This window comes from Triticum dicoccoides, chromosome 3B (assembly GCF_002162155.2).
Source record: "Triticum dicoccoides isolate Atlit2015 ecotype Zavitan chromosome 3B, WEW_v2.0, whole genome shotgun sequence".
Lineage (NCBI taxonomy): Eukaryota > Viridiplantae > Streptophyta > Magnoliopsida > Poales > Poaceae > Triticum > Triticum dicoccoides.
In genome coordinates, this window is record NC_041385.1 from 41,061,102 (window position 1) to 41,076,083 (window position 14,982).

Consider the following 14,982-nt stretch of genomic DNA (forward strand, 5'->3'; position numbering starts at 1 on the left):
CTATTAGATTTGGAAGCAGAACGGGCATTAGAAACCATTAGAAACCTAGCGGCAGTAAGACCTATGAATGATGCGGAGATTGATGCATTGGGGGTAAGAGTGCTTGACAATTTCTGTGCGGACCTTGTTCCTCCGTCTGCGGAGTCGGACGAGGAAGAACCCTGTGTGGACGATGTAGTTTTTGCACAACCGGAGCACGGTTATGAGGACCGGGTTGCGGGAAATAACATTCCTAAATGTAAGTGGAAGCGGAAGGTGTACCCTGCTTCTGCGGTACGTAGGAGTGCTAGGATTCGTACTGCCAAAAAATTCCATGATGACCTATGAAAGGAATATTCTGGAATAGCAGAGGTCTTAAGGACTTGGCTAAACGTAGGTTTCTAGCGGAGGCATCTTTAGAGCACCGGTTAGACTTTATTGCACTCTCTGAAACTGGTAGGGATAATTTTGCGCCACAGTTTCTTAATGCGCTGTCGGGAGGTGTGGATTTCGATTGGCATTGTCTTCCTCCAAGAGGGAGGTCCGGTGGCATCTTGCTTGGTGTGAGATGTGATTCCCTTGAAGTCCGGAGCGTTGTTATGGGTGACTTCGCGGTCAAATTTCGAGTCCGGTCTAAAGTAGATGGGTTTAACTGGGTTCTGGTGGCAGTCTATGGGGCCGCACAACCTGAGCTTAAACCGGAATTTCTGGCCGACCTGGTTCGTATTTGCGGTTCCCGTTCGGGGGGATTTCAAGATCATTAGGAGGAGGGATGAGAAGAATAATGATAACTTTGACGGCCGATGGTCTTTTATGTTTAACACCATCATTGAGAGTTTGGATCTGAGAGAGATCGAGCTTTCTGGTCGACAATTCACCTGGGCTAACTCTTTACCCAATCCGACATATGAGAAGTTGGATCGGGTATTAGCAAGTGCCGAATGGGAACAGAAGTTCCCCCTCGTCACGGTTCAGGCTCTCACGCGCGGGATTTCGGACCACACACCTTTGTTTGTAGACTCAGGTGAGCCAAGGATTGTGGGAAACAAAAATACCTTCTCTTTTGAAACGGCGTGGTTTGAACGAGAAGGTTTTCTGGATCTCGTAGCCAGGGAGTGGGCTACGGATACTGGAGGAAGATCGTCTGTCGAGAGATGGCAGAATAAGATTAGGCATTTGAGGAGCTTTCTCCGGGGATGGGCAAAGCACCTAAGTGGAGTTTATAAGATTGAGAAGGACAGACTCATGGATCTTATACAATCCCTAGATGTTAAAGCTGAATCAACAATTTTGCAGTCTGCTGAATTGACTTGTAAGCTTGATGCAGAGAAGAGGTTAAAGGAACTCCTTCGCGAAGAAGAGCTGAAGTGGGCGCTCAGAGCAAAGGTTCGCAAAGTAATCCAAGGGGATGCGAACACTCAATTCTTTCACCTTATTGCGAATGGCAAACACAGAAAGAAAAAAAAATTCCAGCTCGAGCAAGATGAAGGCACAATTGTTGGTCACGATAATCTAAAGCTTTACATCACCGAATATTATAAGCAGTTATTTGGACCGCCGGAGGATAGCGTTGTGTCTCTCGATGAGTCCAGGTTTGAGGATGTGCCTCAACTAACTGCTTCTGATAATGCTATTTTGGTTGCGCCGTTTACGGAAAAGGAGGTTTTCGATGCCATCTCTCAGATGGAGAACAATAAGGCTCTCGGGCCGGATGGGTTTCCGGCGGAGTTTTATAAAAAATGCTGGCATATTATCAAGGGGGATCTTTTACCCATGTTTCATGACCTTTTTGTTGGACGGCTTCAACTATTTCACTTGAACTTTGGAACCATAACGTTGCTACCAAAAAAGACCGATGCTCTAAGGATTGAGCAGTTTCGGCCTATCTGCCTTTTGAATGTTAGTTTCAAATTTTTTACCAAGGTTGGGACTAATAGGCTCACACAGATTGCGCATTCTGTGGTGCAGCAATCCCAGACAGCTTTCATGCCGGATAGAAACATCCTAGAAGGGATGGTGGTTTTGCATGAAACGCTCCATGAAATCCACTCGAAGAAACTCGATGGAGTCATTTTTAAAGTGGATTTCGAGAAAGCGTACGACAAAGTTAAGTGGCCTTTCCTGCAACAAGCTTTGCGTATGAAAGGGTTCGACGATGTCTGGAGGAGCCAGATTGAATCGTTCACGCAAAAGGGTAGTGTTGGCATTAAAGTGAATGACGACATTGGTCATTACTTCCAAACACACAAGGGCTTGCGGCAAGGAGATCCGATGTCCCCTATTCTGTTCAACATAGTTGTGGACATGTTGGCAGTTCTGTTATAGAGAGCCAAGGAGGCTGGCCAAGTAGGAGGCTTGGTGCCTCATTTAGTGGTTGGAGGAATTTCCATCCTACAGTACGCTGATGACACTATCATCTTCATGGAGCATGACTTGGTAAAAGCAAGAAATATGAAGTTGTTGCTTTGTTTGTTTGAGCAATTGAGTGGGCTCAAAATTAACTTCCACAAAAGCGAGTTGTTCTGTTTTGGTAGAGCCAAGGAGGAACAAGAAGCTTACAAACAATTGTTTGGATGTGGTTCGGGGGAGCTGCCATTCACATACCTAGGAATTCCTATACATCACCGTAGGCTTACGAACAACGAATGGAAATGTATTGAGGATCGATTCGAGAAAAAGCTAAGTTGTTGGAAGGGTAAGCTCATGTCATATGGAGGCCGTTTAATTCTTATTAATTCGGTGCTCACGAGCATGCCCATGTTTCTTTTGTCTTTCTTTGAAGTCCCAGTTGGTGTAAGGAAAAGACTGGACTTCTATCGATCGCGTTTCTTTTGGCAGGGAGATGAGCTAAAAAGAAAATACCGGTTAGCGAAGTGGGATATCATTTGTAGGCCGAAAGACCAAGGGGGTATGGGGATTGAAAATTTCGAGGTTAAGAACCGATGCCTTCTTAGTAAGTGGTTGTGGAAGTTATCTTCAAGAACTGACGCCACTTGGGCTCAAATCCTTCGTAATAAGTATCTTCAAACCAAAACTTTGTCTCAGGTCACGGTTAGACAAAGTGATTCACCCTTTTGGAAAGGGCTCATGAAAGTTAAGCTTTCATTTTTTCAGAGGGCAAAGCATATAGTTGGTAATGGTGCCAACACAAGATTCTGGGAGGATACTTGGCTCGGAGGTACACCCCTTGCAATCCAGTATCCGTCGTTGTATCGTGTTGTCCAAAGGCGCGATGCTCTGGTTGCAACGGTCTTTCTTTCGATACCCCTTAATATTCAATTTAGAAGATCGTTAGTGGGCAATCGTTGGGAACAGTGGCTACATCTAGTTAGGAGACTCATGCAAGTCCAACTTTCACAACAACCTGATAAACTGCGCTGGAATCTCACTAGGTCGGGTGAATTCACAGTTAAATCAATGTATGTTGATGTTATTAATTCGAGCTCGATTCCTTCTTCGAAGCATGTGTGGGATGTCAAAGTTCCTTTAAAGATCAAGGTGTTTATGTGGTTTCTACACAAACAAGTTATCTTAACAAAGGACAATTTAACAAAGCGCAATTGGACAGGACCTACTAGGTGTAGTTTCTGTGATCAGGGTGAAACCATTAATCATTTATTCTTTGATTGCCCACCAGCTAGAATTCTTTGGACAACTATTCATGCTGCTTTCAATATTCATCCACCAAGCTCGGTTAACATGTTGTTTGGAACATGGCTCAACAGGGTAGAGTCCGGGTTAGCAAAACATATTCGCTTGGGGGTGTGCGCCTTAGTATGGGCGCTTTGGAATTGCAGAAATGATCTTGTCTTTAACAGAACAACAACCATTCATGTTTTGCAGGTTATCTTCAGAGCTACGGCACTTATCCGTTCCTGGTCGCTACTCACTCCGACGGAGGCCAGGGAGCTTTTGGTTACTGGTGCTATCCGATGGGAGACGGTAGCTCGGGATATCTTCAGCCGGTTTGGATGGCGGTCATGTAATAGGATAGACAATTAGTTTACCTGTCTATTTTTGAGCCAACCGGTTGTGGTTTATCCTTTATTTGGCTAGCTTGTGTATCTAGCCTTTGGGCTCTGTGTGAGCCTTTCTTCTTCATTTTATTTTGCTACTTTTGAGATTTCGAGACCTTGTGGATGATTTATTGTTAATAAGATGGCCGTATGCATCATACTGATGCAGAGGCCGGGGATCCCCCTTTTCGAAAAAAAAAATGCCTTGTGCTGGATCGGCCCCTGTCCCCTAGGTGGAAAAAGAACTCACTTTATCAATAAAATTGGAATATTTGTAAACTTTGTAAGTGAAATTAACATCTCAGAGGACAATTTTGCAGAAGATTCTCTTATGACTTTGAAAAGAATATCATGCACCCAGCTAAAATTGCACAAGAACACAAGTATGTTTTGGAAACAAATTTATGGTACATAACGAGTCTCTACATTACGATTCATCTGTATACAAATAAAATATAAGGCTATACTATTAGCACAGTCGAATATGATTTTGAACTAATATGCGTCCAGGAGGTGAGAAAGTATGGAAGAGATGCTATGTGCGCTTGCACTTCTGGCACTTTCTTCAGGTACTGGGCGGACTGCGACAGATCGATCGTGATGAGTCGTGTTGGGCGGTGCTGCTGCACGTAGCATCGATGGACTTGCGTGTGATTCCCTGGACTATTTGACAGTTTGAGATCGGGACAATGCCAGTCGGCCATTGTTGTCAGCTGTTGCGTCGGTGACGGTGAGATACTGCATGTTGCTGATGCTCCGTCGGATCCATGTTCATGGTACCCAGTAACTTGCCGGAACGCAACTTTTTTCGACAAAAGGCGCTTTTATTATCTCAAAATGTAGCATCAAGCGGATACAAAGCATTATGAGTAGCACCCGGCCTCTGCAAAAACTAGGATGCACACAGCCCAATACGAAAGTCTTACAAAAATTCATGAAATAAAAACGGACAAATCGGCAACATAGAGTTCTATAGACCGACACTATGCCTATGTCGATGAAGATACTGTTCAAGACAAAAAGAATTTAGTCTTAGGATTTATTGTCCTTCCGCCAAATACTTGCCACGCAGATAGACTAACAAGGTTCACTGTGAACATTGTGACCGGAATTTTGAGGGCAGCCAAACACAGTCCAGATCCTTAAGATGCTAGCAAACTTCCATTGCCAAGGCAATCGAGCAACCACAGATAATACACTAATGCGTGATGGACTGCGTGGCCCATCTACGGTGTTCATTGCTCCGTTCATGCCTTATTGTGTTCTTCAGGGGAATTGTTTTGGTTCCCAGAACAATCAGTCGGTTCATTGGACTGGGTCATGAGTCGAGATCGAAAGTTTAAGTGTCTACACTTTGTTCATCAATTTGAACATGCTTTTTCATAGAAGACATTGACCTGGACCGTAATAGAGTATCTAAGATAAAGCTCTCTGATGGTCAGGGTCACGCCTTTTTTTAGTTTAATTAACAATGCAATTTGAAATATGCCAAGCACACCATGTCGTCCAATCCTCCCATTTTGTTTAATTAACACCTTATTTTACCCATATTAATGCCCAAGGTGGAAATGACGTCATCAACTCATATTTGACGTCAGAAAACATACGAGCAACTTACCCGGAAATAGGAAAGAAAGAGCATCATCAGGCACATGGGCGTATGCAAGTGCATCACTAGGTATATATAGAAAAACAAATGGATAATAACATCTCCTTTGCTGCTGCTTTCCATATGCCGCTGCCTTTATTCTCCTACAAGCCTAGTGGCATCTGCTGCACTCCCTACTCTTCTAACTTGAGATGGCGCAATGATTGTTCAGCCACAGCACAATATGCTCAATCAAAAAGAGGGGAAGGGAGGGTACCTTGTTGGTAGAAAAGAGGAAGCCTGAATTTGATTGGGGACAAATTGCAAGGTGCCACCAAGGATGGGCATGGATGAGCACCGGAAAGTTGATTAGATCTCAGTCTGAAGGTGATTGTCCATTGAAAGTCATAATTATTTGAGATTGATGCCACCTGTTATGCAGTATCAATTGGTTCTAGTTTGCCCTCGCCCAAGATCTTCATCGCAGTACTATCTAAATAAGATCATCTGATGTGGAGATCCAACAATTGGATTTTCCATGATGGAGATTTCTTTCGCATATTCCATGCAACATGAATTGGATCAAATTTTGGGTAGGGACCGCCTTGCCAAACTAGAAAAGGCTGGAGTAATATTCTGCAAAAGAGAAGTTCTCCCTTATCTGAAATTGTGTAGTTCTTTATGAACTCTTAAGTTAATTTATTACACAAACTTTTGCAGTTATTCTCAAAAAGCATTTTAAGCCCCAGCATAAAGCACACTTTGTTTATATGTACTATCAGAGCTTGTAACCAGTATTAAAATTATGGAACCATAGTAGGATACAGATGATCTCTGTTCTTATAGTGCATCTACTCTATTTATGATAGTTAGTTTGTACTAATGACAAGCTATGTCATACATCCGCACTTCTCCAAGTTCACATGCCAAAAGAAAATCATTTCTTTACAAAAGCACCGATCTAATTAAGCACTTGTGTACATGCTCTAAGAACGATTGTTATTGGCACACGTGTCCAAAGAAAAAATCGATCGCTGAATAAAGCTCGATCATCAAGCTTAACAATCCCGAAGTTGCTTTTTGTTTCTCTCGTGCAAGCTTTTGATCATAAATCCTGTGAGAACAGGATCATTTCCCTGGGACATCTAGCAATTAGGTTTCTTATGATGGAGATTCCTCTTCTATATTCTACGCAGGAGAGTATGGACCAAATTCTACCTATTGATTGCCCAGGCCGAACTAGGGTAAGTTGTAAAATCATGAAAAAAAGAAGTTGTTTCAAAATAGTAGTGCGTCAAAGGTGATGGCGGTGGATGTACGAAACAAGATCCAGTTCAAATCGTCGCGAGGCTGCTTAGAGCTCACTTTTCACAGTTTTGGCTCACCATGGACGGCTATGTTATTGAGCAAACTCAGCTAATGATAGCTCTGTCTTCCAGTGCATTGTGATATTCAATAGAATATTTTGGTTACGTGAACAATCAATCAATTCACTGGACTTAGTCATGACTCGTGACATGGGAATGTGAGATCGGAAAATTTCAGTTTCCATACTTTCCTTATTTGAACATATCATTTTGATACTAATTAATTCAGACACCTCATATCATTTTAGAATTTTATTTTAACATCAAGTGGAGGCATGATGTCATGAACCTCCAGGAGAAACTGCTATTTTTGTCGTCAGAAACATATGTGCCGTTTGTTAGGAAAAAAGAATAGACAACACATCTTTATACAAATTCATACTCGGGACTTTGTACCAAAATATGGTTTCTTCTAATGGAAATCAGGGCGAACCTTTCTTTGAAATTAATCATTATACTGATTTAGGACATGGTAATATGTTGAGCGAGTATGATTATTCCGGGTTTATACAAGTTGTGGTGGTCTATCCCAAGCAGTACCTGAGGTGCCAACGGACAAAAATAAGATGTTCGCAGTTCTTCAAGCCGTTGCGGTTTCAGTGCTTCAGAATGTCTGTGAGACTTCAAGCCGTGGAAGTGGGTGACTGAAAAAAAGACAGCCAAGCCACACACATGCACATAGCAAGGGTACAAATGGAGAATCATCTTTGATCTCAGAAATACTTTCTTTCACTTGATTATATGATACAAGAAGAAAGCAGCCCAAGAAAAATAACAAGCAAACAACTACGGAGACCTACTGATAAAGGACTGGAACTGGGACATGTGCGCACATCCATGGACAAAAACATGGAGGCTCTGATCAAAATCCACAATTTCAGCGGGTGAGAAAAAGCAGAGTGAAAAACGGAGCTACCGGACAGAGTAGAAAAGCAGAGGCGATGTTTAGTGTGAAGGACTGATTGATGAACTGCCATGCTAGGTAATCCTAACGACTAGCTACCTACTAGTACCTTACGAGAGTGGTAGTGGTGGTTGGGTAGTGGTGGTAATCCATGGCGGCGTGCTCCCTATGATCAGGAGGAGCAGCCCGGTGGCGAAGGCGCGCCGTGTTGTGGGCGTAGCCGGCGTCGTCGACGACATTGTTGTGCCAGGCAGGAAGCTTCGGCGCGTCGTGGACCTTGTCAGGTGCGTAGGCGCCGTAATAGCCGTGGCCACCGGCGGCAGCGACGACGGAGGCGTGATCAGGTTTCCACGCGCCGTCGTGGTGGGCCTTGCGCCCCTCCTCGTCAACAGCCGGCTGGTGAACGTAGGCGGTCACCGGCTTGTGATCGGAGGCGGCGTTGTAGCCGTTCCGGTTCCCGCGGTCACCCCTGCGGCCGTGGCCGCGGCCGCCACAGCCCCCATGGCTGGACCGCTCGCCGCCGTAGTCGTCCTTCATGCCGCCGCCGAAACAGGAGCTGAACTCGAAGCACATTCTTGCCGGTGTCTCCGACTTCCTGGCTAGACTAGACAAGACTATCTGGACTGGAAGTGCACCGAGGAGGCTTATCTGGCTGTATTACTCGAGTAGTGGTGGTGGTGGTGGTAGGGGTATATATGCTCAGGGTGCCGAGACGATGAGCTCGTGTGTGGAGACCCCAGTTCATGTCCGGGTTCACACTTCTCCCTCGCCACCCCAGTGCATGTCTACAGAGATCAGGTTCGTCCAACACCTTCTGAAGCGCGTCTTCTCTTCACCGGGAGGCGCGTCTTCGGGTCGACAGCTCCGGTTTGAGCACAGTGGTGGTGGTGTTATCGTGTCGGGGTCGTGCTCCCTCAAGTCAAATCAGGGTGGTGGGCGGCGAGCGCGACGCATCCTGGCGGGCGGTGCCGCGCCGGCGGCAGTATCGACGTTTGATTCCGGAGGCAGTAAAGATGCCGCGGGCGGTTGGAAATGGGTGGCCTGTCGCCTCGTGGACGGCAAGAACGACGGTCATCCACGCTCTCTCTCTCTCCCTGCTCATTCATCTCGGAACACGACTCCTTCAAGGCAGGTACTCCCTCTGTAAAGATATATAAGAGCGTTTATATTTGCTTAATGAGGAAGTAGAATTTTATCCTAACGTTTGTCGTTTGCCAAGTCTTTTCATAGTCACAATGGCCACGAGAAAATTCTCTCAGAATGATCAAGGCGATGGTGGATGGTGGGTCGATAACACCTTATGGCTGTATGTAGACACTAGTCATGGGTACATGCATCGCTCTGATGCAGAGCCGAGGGCCATCCTCCTTTTTTGCAAAAAAGGTAGACACTAGTCTCTCCTAGGGCATGTGGTCCCAAGGCATGTTTCATGATTTCCACGGACTATTTGAGTTTCAGCAATGATGCTTGGCCCGTCTTGTTGATAAACCTTGCTCATGATACCCACTCCCTTGCCGGAACGTCCGCGGGTCTTCAAGACAAGCAGGATTTAGTTATGGCGTTCGTTGTTCTGTCAAATATACTTGGCAAACAAAAAGACTAACAAAGTTCACTGTAAACATAGATTTTTTTTTTGCGGGAATTTTCATGGCAAGCAATGCACAGTCGAGATCCTGAAGATGCTACCAAACTTTTGCCAATGCATAATGGACTGCAATGTGCATGGCCCATCAACTCGGTGTTCATTGCTCTCATTCGTGCCTCATTGTGCGTTCATGCCTCATTGCGTTCTTCAATGGAATATTTTGCTTCTCAGAATAACCAATCACTTCATTGGACTGGGTCAGGGTCGTGGAATGCGAGACTGAAAATCAATGCGTCTACACTACACTTTCTCCATTAATTTGAACATGCTTTTTCATGGAAGACCATTGACCTGGATTGGGACTATTGTCAAAGTCTCTAAGGAGAATGCTCTCTGATATTCAGGGCCACGCCTTACTTTTAGTGTATTTAACACTTTCATTAACTGTCACATAAGGCCTTGTACAATGGAAGGTGCTTAAAGAGATGCTTACAAAAATAAACCGGATTTTTCTGAAGCACCGGTGCCTATTTCTACAGGAGAGACGCTTAGTTAAGCGTCTATCCTGTACAAATAAGCATCGATGCTTAAAAAAATCTGGTTTATTTCTGTAAGCATCTCCCATTATATTAGGCCTAATGGATGGTGTATATCAAGTGGGGGCTAGCTACGGCTACTCGTCGACAACGGACCCTGAAGTAGCGGAGATTTAGGGCCTGCTGGTCTGGGTTACCAGAGGAATATTGGAAAGATTGTTAGACTGTATATATATACGTAGGCTTGTTTATACGTAGACTTGTGTATATACCTTGTACTTGTATCCTTTGTTACTTATATATAATGAGATAGCCGCACCCCCCAAGGGTGTCGAGCAGTTGCCCCAATATCCTGGTTTCAACATGGTATCAGACTAGGGTTTCTTGTGTCTTCCGCTGCAACCCTTCGCGCCACCGGTCTTCGCCGCCGCCTCGCCTGATGGCCTCCTCCAACCCCGCCGCCGCCTCGACTACCTCCCCTGTTGTCGCGCCGATCGCCCGCTCGTCGTCCTTCCTCGCGTCCCCCCCGCTCGCCACGGCCTGGCGGCAGCCGTCGCTGCCCGCCGAGGGCCATCTGCAAGGCAGGCAGGGCGGGCAGGAGCAGGGCAGGCCGGGCCATGTGCAGCCGCCGGTCGCTGCCAGCGGCACCACTTCCTCGACCCTTGCCTTCGCGCCGCCGCTTCTTCGCGGCCCTACACCGACCGCCTACGGGATGGCTCCCCCCCAACCCTACGGAGCCCCTCCGCCCTACGGCGCCCATCATCCATATGGCGCGCCCCAGCCCTACGCCCCGTGGTACGGCGCCCCTGCATCAATCTACGACACCGCGCCACCGATGCCCTCTGCCTGGCCGACGCCTCTGTCATCACAGATGGCGTCGTCGCCCTATGGGGCGGCTTATGGTGCTGCGCCCGTCGTGTCCTCGGGGACCCCGCCCGGGCCGGCCGATGCCCCTGCCAGTCCTGGCTATGAGGCGTCCTTGGTGCTTGCTCCCCATGCTGATGTGCAGAACATGGGTCTCCATGCGGGTTATGCTCCGGCACCATCGTCGTTCTACTTCTCGCATCTCCTTCCGGTGAAGCTTACGCCGGACAACTACTTGTCCTGGCGGGCGCAGGTGCTACCCCTCCTACGGAGTCGCTACTTGGAGGGCTATGTTGATGGCTCCATCCCGTGTCCGCCGCCGTATCATCCGGCTCATCATGTGTGGGTGGCTCAAGACCAGGCGATACTTTTGGCCATTCAGTCCTCGCTCACTCCGAGCGTATCGTCGCTTGTCATCTTCGCTGCGACATCTCGGGAGGCTTGGTCTGCGCTTCACAGCAGTTTTGCCTCTCAGTCTCAGGCGCGTGCTCACTCTATCCGCACTGAGTTGGGGGAGACCAAGCTTGGTGGCCTCACTATCACGGAGTACTTCAACAAGATGTCAGGTCTTGCCGATATGCTGGCCTCCATTGGCCAGCCCCTTGGAGATGAGGACTTCACCACTCATTTGCTCAATGGCCTCGATGATGACTATGATAATCTTATTGAGAACGTTCATGGTCGTGAGGCGCCTCTCCCGCCGCGGGAACTGTACGCGCGTCTCCTTGGTCGCGAACAGCGCATCAAACCGCGTCGATCTACTCCGAGTTTTGCCTCTGCTAACACCGCGACCCGTGGCAAATCACAGAAGCCGTCGCTCCCTGCCAAGCCGGCAGCTCCATCGCAGTCCTCGCGGGGCACTGCGCCGTCCATCACGGGAGGATCACGGCCGGTGGCTTGCTACCCCAGTTGTGGCGCACAGCAGGCCTGCCAACTGTGTGGGATTGAGCGCCACATAGCTTCTCGTTGTCATCGCCGCTACAAGCAAGATTTCCTTGGCCTAGGCAACAATGGCAAGGGGAATGAAAAACAGGCGGCCGCTGCGGTAGTGGGTCATGAGCAGCGGCGTACTCCATCCTACTCGATTGATCCTACATGGTACATGGACACGGGAGCTACCAACCACCTCACCAACGACATGGGCAAGCTTTCAGTTCAGGAGCCATATCGCGGCCATGATCAGGTGCACACCGCCAACAGAGCAGGTATGCGCATCTCCCATGTTGGTCAGGCATCCCTTCTTGCACACAATTCACGAAAACTACATCTGTCTAACATTCTTCGTATTCCCACTGCTTCACGTAGTTTGTTGTCTGTTCCACAACTTACTCGTGACAATAATGTCCTTACTGAATTTCACCCTTTTCGTTTCTTTATCAAGGATCGGGACACGAGGGCCGTTCTGCTTAGCGGTCGTCTTCGCCGTGGCTTGTATGCAATTGACGCACCAACCGCACCTCCCATGCAGTTTTCTCCTCAGGCGTTCAGTGGTGTTCGTGTCTCACCTACACATTGGCACACGAGACTTGGTCATCCTGCTGCTCCCATAGTCCGTCATGTGTTGCATCGTCATGAGATACCAATTGTGTCGAATAAAACTGCTAAAACTATTTGTGATGCCTGTCAGCAGGGCAAGAGTCACCAACTCCCGTTTTCAGAGTCTAGTCGTGTTGTGAAACATCCTCTTGAGCTTATTTTTTCCGATGTATGGTGTCATGCCCAAACGTCTGTTAGTGGGCACAATTATTATGTTAGTTTCATTGATGCTTACAGTCGGTTTACCTGGCTCTATCTTATTAAGAAAAAATCTGATGTGTTTGATGTGTTTATACAGTTTCAAGCACATGTTGAGCGTCTCCTTCGCCAAAAAATTATTCATGTCCAAAGCGACTGGGGTGGTGAATATCACAACCTCAACTCGTTCTTTAACAAACTCGGGATTGCACATCGTGTGTCTTGCCCTCATACACATCAGCAGAATGGGACTGCCGAACGTAAGCATCATCATCTTGTAGAAACTGGCATCACTGTATTAGCCCATGCCTCCGTACCTTTTAGGTTCTGGAGTGATGCTTTCTCCACTGCCTGTTTTTTGATCAATAGGCTGCCCTCACGACTACTGAATATGAAAACTCTTCTTGAACTCTTGCTCAATGAAATCCCAGACTATACCTTTCTCAAAGTCTTCGGGTGTGCATGTTGGCCTCATTTGCGTCCGTATAATAAACATAAGCTAGAGTTTCGGTCAAAAAAGTGCGTTTTTCTTGGGTATAGTTCCCTTCACAAAGGGTACAAATGCCTACATGTTCCCACCAATCGCGTTTATATTTCTCGTGACGTTGTATTTGATGAGAATGTGTTTCCCTTTCGTGCACTTCCGAATACCTCTATCACTCTTATGCCAGACGTTTCTTCTACCACACCTACGCCTGATCAATTTGTGGATGTTGCAAATGCTCCTGTGTTGCTCCCTAACCATGCTGCACGTGTTGGCCGTGGCGCTCGTCTTGAGCTTCTTGAGGAACAGGCACCGGCGCACTCTTCGCGTCGAGAGGACGATCGCGTGCATGGGGCATGCATACCGGGCGATACCCAGCAACCCGCGGGAGCTGCGCCCGCAGCTGCCTCGTGGGCATCGCCCTCACCCGACGCCGCCCCGCGAGCCTCGTCCTCCCCCGCTTCGTGGGAGTCGCCCGAGCCGGCCACGCCAGGCTCGCATGTGCCGGTTTCGGCTCCTGATGGGCCTGCCTCGCCCGCTCCTTCAGCGCCCAGTGACTCCGGCGTGGGCCTGGGTGACTTGGCCTTGTCGGGCTCCACACCGCCCGCTTCTCCGACGCCAAGTGGCTCTGGCGTGAGCCTTGGCGACTCGGCCTCGCCTCCTTCGTCGCCTGCATCAAGCCCTGCGCCGCAACCACAGCCCGCTGCTCCTCGACATCGCACACGCAGTCAGACATGTGTTTTTCAGCCTAAGATCCGGACCGATGGGACTGTAGCGTGGCTCGCCGCGTGCATGGCTCATGCTGCCGAGGATCCCACTGCTGATCCTCGCCATTTTCAGGCTGCACTAGGCATTCCCCACTGGCGTGCCGTGATGGAGCAGGAGTTTCAAGTGTTGCTAAAGAACGAGACCTGGCAGCTTGTTCCTCCAGTTACTGGGGTCAATATCATTGACTCTAAGTGGGTGGTTAAAGTTAAACGGCATGCCGATGGCTCCATTGAGCGTTACAAGGCAAGGCTAGTGGCTAAGGGCTTCAAACAGAGGTATGGTCTTGACTATGAAGACACGTTCAGTCCAGTTATCAAGCCCACTACCATTCGTCTGCTGCTGTCCCTTGCTGTTACTCGAGGATGGTTTATCCGTCAGCTTGATGTGCAGAACGCTTTTTTGCATGAAGTTCTGGAGGAGGAGGTTTATATGCATCAGCCGCCAGGTTTTGTGGATCCTGCACGTCCTGATCATCTCCGTCGTCTTTTTAAGGCGCTCTATGGGCTTAAGCAGGCTCCCCGTGCCTGGCACGCACGTCTTGGCTCGGTTTTGCGGGCGCTTGGGTTTATTCCCTCCACTGCTGACACATCACTGTTTCTTCTTCAGCGCCCTGAGGTTACGATATACTTGCTGGTCTATGTTGATGATATTATTCTCATCAGTTCCTCAGATGTTGCGGCAGATCGTCTTGTGGCTGCGTTGAGTGGTGACTTTGCTGTCAAGGATCTCGGTGCTCTGCACTTCTTCCTTGGTCTGGAGGTTTCACTGTCTTCTGCTGGAGTAACTCTTACTCAGAAGAAGTACGCACTTGATTTGTTGCTCGTGCTGGTATGCTGCAGTGTAAACCTGCCACTACTCCTATGACTGCCACTGATCGGTTGTCTGCTTTTGATGGAGACCCTCTATCCCTTGATGATGCCACTGAGTATTGCAGTCTTGTTGGAGGCCTGCAGTATCTTACTATCACCAGACCAGATGTCTCTTATGCAGTCAATCGTGTCTGTCAGTTTCTCCATGCACCCACAACATCCCATTGGTCAGCTGTGAAGCGTATCCTGCGTTATATATGTCTCACTGCATCTCATGGTTTGCTCCTCCAACGTGCGCCGTCTTATGAGATCTCAGCCTTTTCAGATGCAGACTGGGCTGGTAGTCCT

At 47.9% G+C, this 14,982-nt stretch overlaps 1 protein-coding gene across 1 annotated transcript; it reads right to left on the reverse strand.

Moving 5' to 3' along the window:
- Positions 1-7,646: 7,646 nt before the first annotated feature.
- On the reverse strand, positions 7,647-8,513 carry LOC119280692. The gene has a single exon (XM_037561463.1). The coding sequence runs from the start codon at positions 8,425-8,427 to the stop codon at positions 7,957-7,959; it is 471 nt and encodes a 156-aa protein (XP_037417360.1). The 5' UTR covers positions 8,428-8,513; the 3' UTR covers positions 7,647-7,956.
- Between the last annotated feature and the right edge of the window lie 6,469 nt (positions 8,514-14,982).

What these genes read in the sequence shown, in the direction of transcription:
- LOC119280692 (XM_037561463.1), bottom strand. Translation starts at nt 8,427, where the DNA reads ATGTGCTTCGAGTTCAGCTCCTGTTTCGGCGGCGGCATGAAGGACGAC.